The 16,222-nt window shown below is 49.1% G+C and overlaps 6 protein-coding genes across 6 annotated transcripts; 1 reads left to right on the top strand and 5 right to left on the bottom strand.

Annotated features, from left to right (window-relative positions):
• Positions 1-760: 760 nt before the first annotated feature.
• On the bottom strand, positions 761-1,409 carry BDZ99DRAFT_489009 (putative ubiquitin conjugating enzyme; the record flags this gene model as incomplete). Its single annotated transcript, XM_033722952.1, has 3 exons — positions 761-869; positions 940-1,269; positions 1,324-1,409. 3 exons carry the CDS (start codon positions 1,407-1,409, stop codon positions 761-763), a joined length of 525 nt encoding a protein of 174 aa, XP_033575237.1.
• A 626-nt stretch (positions 1,410-2,035) lies between these two features.
• BDZ99DRAFT_572161 (arrestin) lies at positions 2,036-4,240 on the bottom strand. The gene is made up of 4 exons (XM_033728173.1): positions 3,872-4,240; positions 3,682-3,795; positions 3,413-3,625; positions 2,036-3,359 (listed from the first exon to the last, which is right to left on the bottom strand). The coding sequence occupies exons 1-4, from the start codon at positions 4,076-4,078 to the stop codon at positions 2,367-2,369; spliced, it is 1,527 nt and encodes a 508-aa protein (XP_033575236.1). The 5' UTR covers positions 4,079-4,240; the 3' UTR covers positions 2,036-2,366.
• Positions 4,241-4,506: 266 nt separating this feature from the next.
• BDZ99DRAFT_419236 (alpha/beta-hydrolase) lies at positions 4,507-6,230 on the bottom strand. Its single transcript, XM_033716882.1, has 9 exons — positions 6,024-6,230; positions 5,965-5,972; positions 5,687-5,919; positions 5,386-5,513; positions 5,203-5,332; positions 5,034-5,141; positions 4,855-4,977; positions 4,761-4,795; positions 4,507-4,695 (listed from the first exon to the last, which is right to left on the bottom strand). The coding sequence occupies exons 1-9, from the start codon at positions 6,187-6,189 to the stop codon at positions 4,670-4,672; spliced, it is 957 nt and encodes a 318-aa protein (XP_033575235.1). The 5' UTR covers positions 6,190-6,230; the 3' UTR covers positions 4,507-4,669.
• A 179-nt stretch (positions 6,231-6,409) lies between these two features.
• Positions 6,410-7,339, bottom strand: BDZ99DRAFT_572159 (V-type ATPase; the record flags this gene model as incomplete). Its single annotated transcript, XM_033728172.1, has 6 exons — positions 6,410-6,886; positions 6,944-7,044; positions 7,098-7,106; positions 7,161-7,194; positions 7,244-7,282; positions 7,322-7,339. The coding sequence occupies 6 exons, from the start codon at positions 7,337-7,339 to the stop codon at positions 6,731-6,733; spliced, it is 357 nt and encodes a 118-aa protein (XP_033575234.1). The 3' UTR covers positions 6,410-6,730.
• A 129-nt stretch (positions 7,340-7,468) lies between these two features.
• Positions 7,469-7,840, top strand: BDZ99DRAFT_445582 (uncharacterized protein; the record flags this gene model as incomplete). Its single annotated transcript, XM_033717937.1, has 2 exons — positions 7,469-7,628; positions 7,679-7,840. The coding sequence occupies exons 1-2, from the start codon at positions 7,533-7,535 to the stop codon at positions 7,838-7,840; spliced, it is 258 nt and encodes an 85-aa protein (XP_033575233.1). The 5' UTR covers positions 7,469-7,532.
• Positions 7,841-9,884: 2,044 nt separating this feature from the next.
• Positions 9,885-15,309, bottom strand: BDZ99DRAFT_50741 (uncharacterized protein). Its single transcript, XM_033724243.1, has 7 exons — positions 15,006-15,309; positions 14,117-14,933; positions 12,424-14,048; positions 12,026-12,367; positions 11,372-11,965; positions 10,464-11,325; positions 9,885-10,408 (listed from the first exon to the last, which is right to left on the bottom strand). The coding sequence occupies exons 1-7, from the start codon at positions 15,167-15,169 to the stop codon at positions 9,926-9,928; spliced, it is 4,887 nt and encodes a 1,628-aa protein (XP_033575232.1). The 5' UTR covers positions 15,170-15,309; the 3' UTR covers positions 9,885-9,925.
• Between the last annotated feature and the right edge of the window lie 913 nt (positions 15,310-16,222).

Genomic DNA, 16,222 nt, shown 5'->3' with positions numbered 1-16,222 from the left:
GTGAACGTGATGAGCGGTCGTGAAATCTTGGCATTCCGTCTCCGCCAAGAGCGAGATTAGATGACTCTCCTCAATCCTGCAAAGGGAAACGCAAAGACAGTGTTCTGAAACAAGCCAGTTTGTTTTCTCAAATTGCCAATGGCGAAAGACCTCCAGACTTCTCAAACTGTACTTGCCCCAAAGCGGAACCTGACCAGATCCTGCCGGCGTCCGGCCTCTAATCCTCCGGACACATCATGACGATGGCATTCATCCTGCCGCAAATCAGACACGAGTGCCATGAAGCACGACTCATCAGGAATATCCTGTTCATCTACTAGCTCGATGTGCTCAAGAGTGTACACGTATATACAGAGTTTGTATAGGAGTGTCGGAAGATAACGACGCCGTGTACTCACCCTTACGCCGTGGCTCTCCTATGCGCAAATCGAACAGGTCAAAACAAGACATGACAGTATCATTATTCCCGACATATCGTCGTGGAGCAGATTATAGGTACTCAAGCTCCCATATACCACAAGAGAGCCACCCCAAAAGCACTACGATCAAGCACCGCATCACCACAGCACACCCAACTAGCACTCATCACGCCAACAATGCCAGTTCAAAGGTAGCTACAATACCCAAAGCAACCCTACGCTCCAAATAATGCAAACAAGAAGTTCCGACACCAGTCCAGGCCCAGGAAAGGAAGGAGCCTGCACTCAACGCCCGCTAATCACACATCGGGAAGTAGGATAGAGAGAAACTGATTACGCAGCTATAGCTCCGTTTCCTCGTCGTCGCGGTGGCGCGCCAGCACCAGGCGCTGGTACTCGGCTGGGTCGCTGTCCCACAGCTCGGCAGCCTGTCCGTTCAACGGGCTCGCACTACGCTTCGTTAGCACGCTGCTCTGTCTCTCCATCGCCGTGGGTTGGACAGCACGACTTTGTCACTTACTTGTTAGGCTCGCCGAGCAGGCTCTGCAAGCTCAGCAGCACGCTCTGCACGTTGTAGATGGCGCTCCACTTGTCCTTGAGGATGTCGAGGCAGATGCGGCCCGAGAAGTCGATGTTGGGGTGGTAGATGGGGGTCTTGAAGAGGACGGTCGGCGGCGTGAGCGGGTAGGTGGTAGGGAACTCGAAGCTGAGCTTGAAGCTGAGACCGGCGTAGGGCGTGTCTTCGGGGCCGTCGATGGTGGCGGTCCACTTCATGAGGTTCTCGTCGTTAGGGAAGGCGGAGATGCCGGGCGTCGACGACATCATTAAGTTCATGAGCTCAGTTTGCAGCCTGCAACACCAAATTAGTTACATAAACAGGTAATATGCATGCGAGCGAACGCACCGCTTTGTAACATTCGCATTACTAGTCGTGGACCGCGAAGGTGGAGAGATTTTGGCCTCCGAAGTCGCCATGTCCGCGTTCGACATGGTAGGCGGGTTGATGAGGGAGTCCATGTTTCTTTATGCAAAAGCGTGTTTCTGGGAAGGCTTCCTGAAAAAGTGTCTGATAACCCTGTGGCGGTAGAGACTGCGGTGAGGCAAAGATGTGAGGTTCGAGATCTAGAGGTGGGTTTTTATGAGGAAGTCGAGGCAAGGTTGATGGTTGTTTACAGTTCGGGGCACCCCAGCAACGCTCGCGTGGACTTTCAGCCTCTCCGCGAAGCAGGCCCGAGTGAATGTCGGCCAATCGTTTCGCGTCAACGTCGCGTTTTCCGAAACGCCAGTCGTGCAGATGGTGAATGGTCTCCACGGAGCGTGTGCATGATGCAGAATCATACAAAGGTAGGAAGAACTTGTTACTTTCATCTAAGTCCACCGTCGAACACGAACAAAGCCGGCGTTACAGTTCTTTAATCATTAGCCGGAATGCTCAGTCGCGAAATCTATTATGTGAAAAGTCCTTTATGGAATCAACAGCTAAAATAGTGTGGAATGGATAGGGTGGAAGGGGTGTTCTCAGGAAGCCTCCCGAGAAACCACCTCTGCAGCCGAAGATCACGCTCCACGGCTTTCATCATTACCGAAGTCTGTCAACTTGCGGTCATCCTGACCCTAACATGTAACGTTCGATTTACTCGTAATGGGCATACAATCCTTTCACCCTCTCATTCTCAATTTTTCTGGGTAGTATGCATTCATGTTTTCACGATGCTAACCAGCAGCACTTCCCCGCCATACCGGAGGCTACAGTACTAGCATTTGATGAAAAGGAAAGAGTTTCAATATTAGTCTAATCATAAACCCATCTCCATTATTGACCCCCAAAAGTCTGCAAGTGCCAAGCAATAGCCTGAGCAATCACCATAGAACAGCCTCTCCCTAAGAAAGTGCTCATGGATATCTCTCACCAAACCATGTCCATCATAAGTCATCACGATGCCTCCTCTACGGTCTTCTTTTCTCGTCTCCAGAGAACCTTGGTTCCCCTTCCGGGAAAGGCGGAGGCTGGTACTCCCCTCTATACCCGTTGATAGGCGGGATATCCTGCGCGACGGCATCTTCGTAACTCGGAGGCGCGTCTTCAAAGCCCGCGGCCATCGGAGGCGGCTGGTATGGCACGCCTTGTTGAGGGGGAAATTGGTTGTTAGAAAACGGTGGAGGGTCGACAGGCGTGTAGGGCATAACAGGGCCGGGCTCGGGCTGGAGAGACGCGGGTGCGAGACCAGGTTGGAGCTTTCCATCGCCAGACGCCATAGCTTGGAGCAGCGCGGCCGGAGGCTTGATACCAGAGAAGACCTTGACTGGGAGCCGTAGTGGTAGCACTGTCAGTTGATCTCTGCCGTGCTCGTAGGTGCCATAACCCAAACCCACGCGAATTTCGAGCTCGTAGGACCTCGAGATGTTGCAGGTCTCGAATGAGGGGGCTACAGTGTTAGGTAGGGTCTTGCCTGACCAATATTCTGGATTGATTGACACTTCTGTTCCAACGGGATCTGTCGGAGCACCCAATGGGATTGCCATATTGCTCATAGTGTTGATGATCCAGCTGTTCGATTCAGTCCTATGAACTTCATGCGCTCGCACTTTGGTGTAGCCAATTAGTTCGATCTGAAGCGATTGCAAGTAAACGTTTTTTGTGCGTTCGCTTAAGCTTTTGACGAGAATCCTCAGAGGAATCTCCTCGTTGCACGTGAGAATGGCAGGATTTGGTAGACGGGCATCAACAGTGAATCGTGGAGGAGCGCTCGCTCCTGGTGATACCGGAGTGGTTGGAGTTGTTGCTTGATCCTTCTTTCTCATTCCATCGAAGAAGCTCTGCTTTCTCTTTCCGGTGTCTCCAGACATGTCGAGAAACTGGTGCTGTCGTCTTGCATACGCCTCTCCATCCGCACGAGGAGGTCTCGGGGGCTCGATTGGAAGAAATGTGAAGTTCGACCACTAAAAAGATATCCATCAGATTATATCAGTCACAGCCTAAGCATCTAACTTACAGCTCGGGGATTCTCCTTGAAGAACTGCGGCCGGTTGACTGTAACCTTCACATAGTATCTTATTTCTGCCTCGCCAGGAAATCCGTTCAAGGAGGGAGGGAGGGTCTGTTTGACGTGGTGGGTGGGTGTCTTCGCAACTTCCATCGCAAGGCCAGAGAAGTTGAGGTTTGTCGCGAGACTGTTTGCCGTAACACAGGCATTGTTGAAGGGTAGCTAAGAACAAGCAGATTAGCTTGGTGCTGTGTGGAGTTATATAAACTGGGTCTTACCTTGAATTGGAACGGGTACTCATAATGGCCTGCGTTTATTGTATAGCTCTTCGGTTGCAAGGCTGGATCTTGCAGATTTTGCGATGGCCATACAGCCTGTGTCTTGTATAGGATCTGTGTGCTATTAGCAATCTGTCAATATAAGAAAACTCTGTAACATTTCCTGCGTCCGGTACTGGTGGCATCTCACCTTATGAACCTCCAGTACAGGCCTGGCCTGGTTTGGTCTATCAGGTCGCGTCGGCGCAAGAAGTCGAGTCCGTGACTCGCCCTCGAGCTTGACGACTATCGCAGACACATTGGTAGTATTGGGAACGCGGAGCAGCACCCTGCCACTGATGACATCGAGGTTGGTGAAATGCGCGTGTGGTTTATCCAGGCGGATTTGGACAATCATGATGCGAACGTAGCGTTCAGATGCCGCCTTGGATCACGGTCAGGCATCGCACGCCGTCTTTAGTAGTCGTCGTGAAATGATCTGGAAGTCTTGGCCAGTGTTTGATAGAGCCCTGGAGGTGTTCCGTACGCTGCACTGCCCGTTTGTCCGCGTCAGTATTTCTCGTTGGCGAAATGCTCACCAAAGTGGTCACCGGCGCTTCCGCTTATGACGAAATAAAACATAAAATTCTCACGAGACAAATCTAGTAAGCCCAGCGATTCCACACAGGTCAAGAATCAAGTTTCATTCAAACAAAACATTTATCCACGAGTATCTATACTACGAATGTACATATTTACAACGGCAGGAATCGAAATGTGGCGATCTCCAGGGGACTCGTGCCGCCACGGGCTGAGCCACACTCCCTTGCAGCACGAAGCGCCGCTGCGGATGGAAGCTCAGACTCCCAGACTCCTGGGACGTATCAAATGTGCACGAATCCAGCAAGGCTTACGTTGCTCCTGCACGTATATGAATCTTCCAGCTGAATTGATAGCTTCAGCCCTGCGAAAGACGAAGCTCGTGCATTCTTACGCAGAGCGATTGGAATCACAGTCCTTCCTTTGCCAGCATGTCTACCCATGGATCACTATTAGCCCGCAAAGCCCGTCTCGTGTTCGGTGTGTGAAACGAAGCTTACCTGCAATGTCAAGATAGAATGCGATCGCATTGAAACTTCACAAAAGTCAGCCTCGTAGGATCAGACTTGAATCTTGAATAAAGCAGCCTCTCACTTTCGTTTGCTTCCGGTTAGCTCCCAGAAGAACCACTTGATTCGATTCGTCCAGTTGATCAGATCCAAATGGCTTACTCCGACAAGAGTGCCTTTGTATTCACCCCACTGGCTGGAAGGGACACTGCAGATGAGCTATGAGTAAGCCTTCAAACTTCTTTCATTGTCATCATTACACACCTTACGAGCCCATCATTAGGCGCGCCTTCAATACGCTTTATGATCTTGTGCGAAGGTCCAAAGATAGACCAGAATTGTGGTTCGAGGGTCGCTCCATAGGAGAAGTAGCTGTAGAGAAATTAGTACGCTGAGCGAAAGTGACTGATCTTCGTTGCGAGAGGCTCCAAACCGAATTCCATCCACGTCTGGGGTTCTGGGATTGAAACTTTCTGCCATGTATTTCCTAGTCAATTGCGAAAAGGCGCCTGTTTCAAACCCGACGTATTCAAGCGCCTTGTAGATTCTCTTTACTGCGTGTGCTGTGAACAATCAGCTGATACTCAAGAAACAAGAGCTAGGTTACGGCACACACGCGGAATCGTGTTGAACATATAATCCGCAAAAGCAGATCCTCTATGGGGAGTTGCAATGGTAGTCAACGATAATACGCGAACATTGGGAGGCCTGAGCTGGCTGATCATGTAGCGAGAGTCAAGCCCACTATTCATCCGGTTAACTGCTGATATAACCTGTCATACAAGGAACCTGGTATTATGTTTACCCCTAGCCACTATTAGCAAGTCCTAGGACATTGATGGACGTACTTCGTACCATAGAATGCCTAGGGCCCATTAGTTTTCATCATTTGCCCAGGCAAAACTTTTTGAACTTACGCTACTATGTTCACACTCTTTCCATGCGCCTTCTCCGCAATGGTCTCTGCAAGTTTCTCGGCTCGTGCCTCTATGCAGCCTGAGGCGGGCACAGCCGCTGTAATGACCTCAATGCCCTTCTGAGAGAGGACTTCCGTTATTCCTCGCCAGTAATGAATGCCGGGTAACACAGATCCACCCAGTTTGAGTTCGGTGAAGCCGAGGAGGCCATGCGCGAGGATAATGGGATTTTTCTAGAGAATCAGAGAAGTGTCGTGGCAAAGGGAGCTCGAACATACGGGAGTTTCTGTTAGAAGTTAACCTTTGTATTTTCCGTACGGCAATGCATTCACGTTACCATAATTATCTCGTACTACGGCGTATTCGTCCTCTATAACGCGTCCAATGTCACCTAGACGTGGGTCCTTCGAGCGTCGAAAGGAAGTGCTGAGTGTGCGGGAACATAGCGCAAGACGTGGTGTTCGGATCGCATAGCGGCATGCTGTCCGATGCAGAAGTAACATTATTCGGTGAGAAGAAATCACGCATGGTGTGGAGGTTGAACTGCTGGCGTTGAAATTGAGGGTCGCGACCTCAAACAAGTTCGGGTGACGTAACCTCACCCGGACCATGGATTTGCAGGGTTCAGAACTAATGCCACAACGTCTGATAGAAATGGCTAATTGAAGCAGAAATGATCGGATTTGGTCTTGCAGAGTTCGCAAGAAGATCTGAAAGCACTCAAGGATTGGTCTTTCTGTCTCATATTGTCGCTCTATATTGCTAAGCTACGTACATTGCTTCAAATACTCTCCATGGGTTCTTATTGTTGTTCGATGATTCACGAATAATACAAGAACGGATAACAACTTCAATAAGCACCTTATTGTGCAATTGTAATCTTTGTACATTCGAAAATGGAATGCCAGCACTGTGAACAAGGATTCCTCTTTCCTGATGGATAGCAGATAACCAGGGTCCTCCGTAAACGCTCTATCAGGGAGCTAACATTGTCCAACTCCTGGATTCCGGTGGTCCGTAGTTCTTATCACGTCCGACATGCTCTCATCTGAGTGGCTTAGGCTCGACATCTATAACGGCAGCAAGCAGCTGATCCACCACCTTGGAGCCAGTCTTGCTCCCAATCCCCTTAATCTCCTTCACCTTCGCCTCGGCCTCCTTGTTGGCATCCTCTTCAGCTTTCTGGTTGCCGCTGCTGTGCTGTACCATACGTCAGTTCCCCGACAGCTCCATCTCTCGGTGCTCAGTTGGACGCACCTCCTTCTCAAACGCCTTGAACTCAGCCTCTTTCTGACTTCTGTACTCCTCAATCTCTTTCTGTGCCTCACTCCGAGCGTCCTTCACTCGCTTTGTCCGGTCTAGAAGGGGTCAGGGTTCGCCGGTGGACAGCAGTGCGGGGATGATGGCGTACATTCTCTGGCTGAAATATGTCAGTTTATGGAGCTACAAACCAGCTTATATGTCCGCTGCTTACATTTCTGCACAATCTTCTGGGCCTCTCGTTCGGCCTGAGTCCATGGTGAGCTTCCAGGTGCGTGGCTGAGCAGGCGCACTTACATCGAGCAGCGTTTGGATTCCCGCGGAGTTTTGGGCAGACTATTTGGAGGTTAGCTGTAAATTCCAGCGTTTATAGACACTGAGACTCCTCACCATGCTTGCGACTGGTTGTGGTTGTTGAGCAGGGTTAGACTGTTATCACCAGCCGCGGGAGTAGAGAAGAAGCACTGAGGAGCCAAGACCGAGCGCGTGGTCAAAGCTCCCGCCAAAAGTCTCCGCGATGATGGTTCCAATTCCTCGCGACGACCAAATCTCCAATTTTTGTCCATATCGCCTCTGCATTTTCATCATGTCTCGCGCTGCGAAGCTCACATTAACAGCTACCTCTCTTTCAGCAATTGGCATTGTAATCTTTGTCCATCGTGCGCAACAGACTGAAAAGGCTGTAAGTATTCACTTCGGTCCAGATATTTTGTTGTATGCTGACAGTCTCAGGCAATGCATGCTGGCGTTATCCGAGACTACGAACAGCAGCGAGTGAAGAAGGAGCGGTTACTGGATTTCGAGATGCAAAAGGCTCTTGAGGAGGAATACAGGAAGATTCAGTCTGTTTCCGACGGCGGGCGACCGGCTGCACCAGACACTGCGAAACGATAAGGCTGCAACTATCATGGGTCACGCTCATCATGGCTGGAGGCATATCCGGGGCTCTTGGACCCAGGCTTTTCTGCTGGGAGCCTCCGTAGACCACTCGCTGCGGTACCTTGCCGAACGATGAACCACATCAATGATGATACCACGAACGACAAAGTCCTGTACAATATTGTTCAATAGACATACCACTACGAGCAATGGAGGAGCGACAGTGGCCGGAAGTGCGGCAGTCGGAAGTGATGCATGAATCTGAGGATTGGACAAGTCTGGGTTCGCCGTCTTACTAACAGTAGGACTACATCCGTTTGCCACTGCTTGGGGTAGCCCCATGGGCTTTCAAGAATCTAAAGACAAAGTAAAGAGCATGATAGTGGGAGCTAGACTACCCTTTGACAAGCCAGCAAGAGTAGAGGCTAAGCAGGACTATGCATTTTCGCATTTCAACCTCTGCCAGCACAGCTTCCATCGCTTAAATCTTCACTTTTTACTCCTCAGTACCCTTTTGATCGCCCACCTACTCCAACGCTTTAATGTTATCAACCAACGGCGGAAACCAGCTATTCGCCAACTTTGCTTTCCCACTATCATTTGGGTGCACCATCAACCGTATCCGACGTCGCCGGATATCGCTGCTGCTATGCTTGCTGGCTTAGTCCTTGAAAAATCTTAGATACCACTATATGACTCTCCGCAAATATCAACGCTACGAGCGAGAAATGGCCAGCCAAGGGATCTGGTACTACCCTTTAACACTAGTCTTCGACTGAAGACTCGGTCCACAACTGTCATCCTTACGATTGGAGCACTCTGGCTAGCGCTTACAACTTCGGTGCTTCAATTTACTTCAACAATACTACCACCTGATCTTCGTCTCGGTCCATTGCCTGGTCTCGCTACACATGGGTCACTAGCTTATGAAATCAAGTATTGCTCACTCGAAGATGAGAAACCAGTGAAGACGTATCGCATAATTGTATCCTTTCTCTTCCGCACCGAACCCCGGGGTGCGAAGGGACTCCCCCAGCCTACCCAGCCTTTGCCGAATATTCTGAACCGATTCAATCCCCATCCAACGACGTGGATGATACAGGCATCCTACTACGAGCCTTCCTACCATTTCCGGATGCTCAATCCAGACAAGGATTTCGAAACTACACTGGTGATTGCTGGCGAAAAGCCATGTAATGGAGAGAATTCTTGTGTATTATCTATGTAGGAAGAGGGGTATATATAGGGTTTCTAGAGAGGTACGCTAGTGGCATATAGTGACGTATTACGCTAGCAGACAACTGGCAAGGCTCTTGTTCTAGATTCCCGAGTTTCGTGTCAGAAGCCACTGTTTTTAAACCTGACATTAACGAAATGGCCATCGGACCCGAGTGTTGCTAAGGGTTTCTTGAATGGCACAGTTGGGCCCTCCGTCATGATCGTCTTAGATCTTTGGGCCCTGTTGACTTCATTTTCATTCTCCTGCCCGATGTATTTGCTGGACGCGGGTGGTGTTCAATATGTCAGCTATCTCTTGGTGGTCCCGGACCCAATGGAAAGCCAGAGGGCGGCTTGATCAGCAGACTTTCTAACCTCTCTAATACGCAACTCCCGCAAGACGAGGAGGAACGTCAGAAAGCCTCCGGATTCATAACTCGAGGATTTCACTATCTTGTAATCGACACTACCCCTCACGATATCCCCGAAAATAGTTCAGTAAATCAGACCTCGGAGGACAGACCGTGGGCATTCGCTTCTCTTCCTGACCCTGACCTTCAAGGCCATCTTCCCCATATGAATATGTTCTTTTGTTACACGGCTCTCGATACTGCAAGGCTAGACATAGAGCTCTACGGCAATATAGATCGTGTGGAGCCGGTCTTACGTTGGGATCCCATCAAGTCTTTCTTCACGACGCCCGACTTGCTCGAGCAAATGGGGGTGGGACATTATAGGTCGGCAGAGTTAAGAGGCATCCTCGATGCAGTATGTGTAGGAACGAGCTTATTGTTGTATTGATCGCACAAACTCAAAAGCCTTTTGCGCCAACCTCTCAGCCTAACATCGTCCAACATAAATCCTAAAACAACTGAGCTTGCTCTATCTGCCATATCCAGGCGTAACAGAGTACTTGTCCGTTTTGAAGATCAGTCCACGATCCCTCCGAAGCGTAGCCGGGTCCATATACACCTTCAAACCCATTCCAGAGTCACCCAGCGAAAAGACTCTTACGATCAAATAGACTTCGTTCGCTGCACCATTCAATTGCATGCGCTCCATCCGGTCGTACTGCAACTGGCTACAGTAGAACGGCGTTTCTAGGGATCCTATGGTCGTCTTCACCTCGATGTAATATCGTGGCGAGTGGCCCCCCCAAATGGCGTTTTCCAGATATCCCCTTTCAATCAGTAGTTCTGTCAGGAAGCTGTTCTGGTCTTCGTAGACAATATCCGCCGTCTCCGACCCGAGCCATCGCTCGAGGTCACGGTAGCGCTCATGGACAGCAACGCGGTAACTTATCGTACTTTGCCAGTTTGCGAGGGTAAATCCAGGGAGCGTAAGACCTTTCAACAATTCGTAAACCTACTTCGTGTAAGTGACTACTGTATGTAGCAGGTTTGAATTGGGATATACTTACGAATAGCTCACCGGCAGCTCCAATCTTGAACTCCTTTTCACCAGGTATGTGCGAACTAACAGCAGACAACGTATCGAATCCCCAGTTCGCAGCCATGGGCGCTTCAATTGTGCGTCCTTTCATCGGTAGGTTGGAAAGACCTTCCGCTTGCCGAATCACTGCATCTAGCAATTCTCGGTAGAGGTGCGGCCGTTCCGGAGAACTGGGTAATCCATCGAATGTTGATGTACCAGGTGTTGATATACCAGGCGAGAGGAATAAGTCCGGACTGATACCTGTTCGCGGGGGCGGAGTACTAGGTGTGAGAACTCTAGCACTCTGGCCAGGACTTCCCGCCTGTGAAGTGATCACTGGGATATTTGAGGTCTCAGGGTCCGTTGATCTGAAGGGAGAGGCTCTCATCTGTGAAGTACTTGCTGGGATTCTTGTAGTCTCGGAGTCGCTTGCCTCCAATTCCCTGTCGTCTTCTGGCCTCTCGATTCCTTCTATTTCAATGATACCGTCTTCCTCCAGGATTTCGTCTACCACGAAGAGGTTCAAAGCTGTCATAATAGACCCGAGCGCCTGCCCAGATAAGGCGCTTGTGACGCCAAAGTGCTTGAGAAGGGTAATCGGGAGCTGTCTCGATAAGCATACTTGTTGGTGCTTCTTGCTTTGTGGGATGTAGAGTTTGAGTTTGTCGTCCTGCTGATCGAGATGGAAGTATGCGCTTTCTTGCGGGATTGTCACGCTTCTGCCGTTTTGCCGAACTGAGACAGACTTGGAGATTCCATCACTAACATAGACGTCCATATTCTGTAGAGTACGATGCACGGCTAATGCATTGTTTTTGACTTTCTTACTTCCTAGATGAGCAGCGTATCTAGGAAATCAGCACAGTCCGAACTTGAAAGTGTGTCGATACTTACCGGCAAATTGCGTACGACTTCCTTCTCAGGTCTTCCGTGAGATGTTCATCAATAGAGCCACCTTCGACGGTAGTCTCTTCCCGGACCGCTTTGGACAGGTATTGTCCGCCAAGGCCTAACGTAAATAGGAGTGGTCTCAAGGAATGAACCTCTTCCAGTGAGAAATCCAGTACCTTGATTCGGCCGGTGAAGATTTGGCCATAATCGCGGCGGTCCACAATAGCAAAAGTTCCAGATCGGTGTAGCCATTGAATTTCCCCAGAAGGTAGCTTGACTGGTAAGCATTTGCAGTCGGAGAGTTTCTCTACTGCTTGAGGCGTTACGTCGAAGGCACAGATGTTCAGCATCTCCTGCATAATGCTCCGCTTGTCCGGAACTACAGCTTTCTGCATCAATGCAAGTATATGCATCTCTAAGTTGGGCTTGGTGACATCAAGAATGCTAAGGAAGAACGACTTTTGTTTTTTGTACGTTGTGGCAAGGGAGAATTTTCCGGGTAGTTGGATTGTGTCTTCGGCCCAGATACAAGAGGAAGGGCCACACCAAGACTGACTTCCGGGGTTGTATATCAGTTTATTTTCATCAAACATGGATCTGTTACAATTAGACCTGCTTTCTCGTAATAGGGTCTTACTGGAGGATGTTAATACATACTTGATTTTTTCTTTTGGCGACAAAATCCATGCTGCCTTGGTCTCTTCGTTCAATTGTTCATAGAGATGCCTAATCTTCGCCTCAACGCTCGATGTAATGTTCGTTTCTGAATCTTTGATATCCTGTAGGTAGGCCAGGAAATCATCACATCCGGCGTTACTAACACGTAGCGTGTTCCTGAAGAGACTATAAAGATCTTGGTACTGCGTGATGGCCCCAAGGCGGTGTTTGAATGTAAACCACTCCGGACCATCCCACACACATGAGTCGAGACTATTCCAGGACCCATGGCTCTCCGAATCAACCGGCGGTATCAGGACGAGGTTTCCTTCAAAAACGTTCCTAAAAATCATATGTTAACGCCGAGATTCTTCATAGCCGCAAAATGTTTTGCGTACTTAATCTTTCTGCTTTCTGGATCGACATATTTCTGCAAATTGGCGTATATCTCAAAGACGACTTCAATCTTGGTTTCGGGATTGGTCTGGGCCTTTTTCAATAGTTCCAACCAAAAAGACACGTTCTCCTCCATCACGACGCCAAATCGGTCCAAGAATGCCCATTTGCTAGCCGTATGCTCTGCGATGTCCTCAAGCTCTTTGAGGAAACCAAAGCCTTCTTCCAGACCAAGACGACTTACAATAGACTTAAGTTTCGGCAAAGGAAGATACGTTGTGTCAAGACGTTGTAGTTTATCTGAATGAAGGATCGGAAGTTCGGTAGATTTGAAGTACGCATCCCATTCGGAACAGTATTGATGCCAATTTGCTTGCAACACCCCAAGGAGGGACTGTGATTGATGCTTGGCAATGTACTCAACCTCGGAAGAAATCTGTTGCATATTGTCCCTGCGGCAAAGCTGAGGCGTATGCTTGATCTGGAAATATTCCCGAAACCAGTCGACGCCGGCCTTATCATTTCGACGCTCGCATTTCTGAAGCTCATCGTAATATGCTGGATAGGTAAACCGAATTTGGTCCTTCAGTTGGTCGGGCATCAAAAAACCTATGTACCTGGACATTGCATGAAGGTCTTCAGATCGAGGACAATATGTCCAACCGTTTCTAGAGTAGAAGGGGTTGAACCATTGTTTATTGAGGACAAAACTCGGCGCCAGAGAAATCGCGAGGTTTTTAGAGGGTAACTTGGTGTGGTGCCAGTATATGAAACGAATGTAGCTGACACTCTGGGCAGGGGTGGTGCCACCAGACCGGTGCCGTTCCTCAATGAGCGGAAAGATTCTTGATGGTTCACACTCAATAACCCCGAGCTTCGAAAATAGGGTTCTTCGACTTTGGGAACGCAGTGCGCCGGTATCAACTAAGTTCAAGTTCGGCAGCCCATCCGGGATATCAATTCCTCCTGACGTTGGGAAGAAAATACTAGCATTGCGCGGGCGGACCCATTTTCCATTGTTGAGAGGGACGATTGGGAGCTTCTTGAGGAATTCGGTATGATTAGAATGCTGCATAAAAGAAATGAGAAGATCTGCAACTCGACTATGCCATTGATTGGATGGTGACATAGAATGCATCCGAGGGCTAAGGCGATTAAGGTCCTGTGCAAGTCTGTCTAGGAGATCTTGCATAGACAAAAGTGAAAGACCGACGCTTTTCAAAATAGGAATATCAATTCCCCGATCATATGTGTCCGATATGTATGCGGTTGGCCCAGGATAGGCAAGATCTGGAAACAGAGGCTCCCCGTCCTCGTCTTTATTGCTCGGGATCAATATACGTAATTCATTTGCGCGCCACAGCCTGCCGTTGTCTCTCGAAAAGAACAAGCTACGTGACGATATCGCTTTGTGAAGCTTGATCTGGATTCGGTTCCACAAGTCATCAGGAACTGAGTCGGTTGGGATATATCTTATCCAGTGATGTCGCAGAGTTGGATGAAGTAGGAATCCATCGATGCTTTGCAGAAAGGTTTCGGCAACTTCCTCAAGGAGGCGGTTGTTCCAGGGCGTATCAAATACGTCCTCCCGGCTCGCCTGGGTAATGAAGTCGGATTGGATGAGGAACTAGCGTCAGAGTATAAAGCGTCAGCTTGTTGCGTAGCTTGTTGCGCAGAGTATTTCATGGAACTGACCTTATAGCCAACCTTCCGCATAGGTAGAAATGCAAATGCGTGCTGAGTTTCGATAACAGGGTGATCATTTCCATCGAGAGGAAATGCAAGGATGACTTCGGCTTCATTAATATTCTTCCGGTCGCGGTCGGACGGCATGTTCGTGACATGACGTCTACTGATCCAGTAGTCTTTGGTCGAGGAGACCAAGCCACTAAAAGGAGCCTTGTGACTCGTGTGAAGGCTCACTCGATTCTCGGACGAAGATAACGAATAGGTTCGTTCTGTTTCAGAAAATCCCCCGGATGTGATATGGATTGATAGCCGCTTCAGTTTCTTGAGGAACAACAACAAGGTGTCAGGGAGTCCTAGAAATTCCTTGCGTAACGCGGCTGTGTCACAACTCGCCAGAAGATGTAAGGTTATTCGAGTCCGTACTCCATCAGGAACGTCAAGATAATCTTCGTTCATGGGTGTGACCATTCCAAGCCCATTGTCATTTCCATCGCGCTGGTGCTCAAACGCAAACGAGTATGGCCCAGACTGGACGTGAACTTTGTGTGCAACCTTGAAAACAGATTTGAAGCCAATCCCTTTCTCGCCAATGTAGCCTTGAGCTGATGATTTCGTGCTCTCACCAATGGAGCAAATGGCCATGATGTTCGCTTTTGAGAAGCCATCCTCGTTGGAGTCAATCACGATCCGGTCCTGATAAAGCCGGAAAGTGAGCCAAGGGAGCTCGGAAGAAGAATTTGCAATAGAGTATTTGTTGTCTTCAGCGTTCTGGATTAATTCGTAAACGAAACGAGTGTCTTTTGCGTAGAGGTTGTCGGCTAAACTATGTTAAATAGATATGTTAGCGACTCAACGGACCGACAAAAAGTAACTTTGATCGAGGCTATTAACTTACGCTCGTGTCGAAGCACCCAGCTTCCGCCGTATGTTATCAAAAGTTGTGAGTATGTGAGGCTTGGTTTGCGCGAGGAATTCTCGATCCGCTTTCGCTATTCCACCATTGTTTTCCCTCAACTTGTCAATGAAGACACGCGCTTCTTCTCTCGAATCACTCGACATGGTTGCTGCTTTTTCTGGTCATGCGAATATGATAGAGCAGTGAAGGGGTGATCTGTGTCGCAAATAACTCAATACAATTTTTGTAAATGCAGCCTCGATGTTGGTCAACAACACAGATGTAGGGACGAGGTGTATGGGAAGAAAGAACGGAACATGTCAGTGACAGTCTTGCGACTCTTATACTTGAAATAGATCCCCAGGCGTTCACGAGGCTGACCAGTGTGTAACCAGGCTAGAACTGGGCGGCAAAGCTGCTAGCGAATGAAATAACGTAAACGTCAGATAACAGCGCCCTTTCTCGCGTAAGAGGCAGGTATGTGCTGCCTGAAACGGGTCCCGGAAAGGGAGACGAATGTTGGAACCAGGCTGAGTCGCAGCCCCTTATGTCAAAACTTCTGCGCCGCAATATACAGCCCACTCATTCTCAAGGTCAACCATCACAACAGATGCCTGAACCTGCATGTCGCGTCTTTGTCTCACGACTAGATAAGAAGGAGGTGACATCTAAACGGCTTCTTAACCTTGATGTGGGGGGAAATAATGTGCCGACAGGCATCAGCTCGACTTCGGCGCCAAAGTGCTGTGCCGCAATATACATCCCGTCCAATTCGCAGCTGACTCCCTTCACAACAGCTTGCAGTTGCACCCTGGGATCCCATACGGGGCCTTTGTCACACCATGAGATCTGAAGGACGTGGCTATTGACTGCCTTGATAATCATAGCTCCATTGAGGGAAGGCAAGAAGCCGGCCGGACATGAGGTCGACTCGACTTGAGCGCGGAAAATCCTCGGGCCGGAGAGCTAGATTCTGTCTGAGTGCACTTTATTCGCCTTGTCAGATTTAATTGGAGTCGGATACACCCTCTATCTTCATATAGCCTAACTGCGCCGTCTTGTAGTACTAGAGTTGCAGATTCAGTAACGCACTTATAATGTGTAGGATTCTAACTGTGCAGGATCCTAACTATGTAGGATAGGAAAAAGGTGTGAATAAACGGGAAAGTAAGAGGGAAGTCGGCCATTTAAGTAGAATGGCATACTCTACACTAACA

Source organism: Mytilinidion resinicola (genome assembly GCF_010093595.1).
Source record: "Mytilinidion resinicola strain CBS 304.34 unplaced genomic scaffold BDZ99scaffold_12, whole genome shotgun sequence".
Taxonomy (NCBI): domain Eukaryota; kingdom Fungi; phylum Ascomycota; class Dothideomycetes; order Mytilinidiales; family Mytilinidiaceae; genus Mytilinidion; species Mytilinidion resinicola.
The sequence above is the reverse complement of the archived record's forward strand: the minus strand, read 5'-3'. Positions and strand labels throughout refer to the sequence as shown.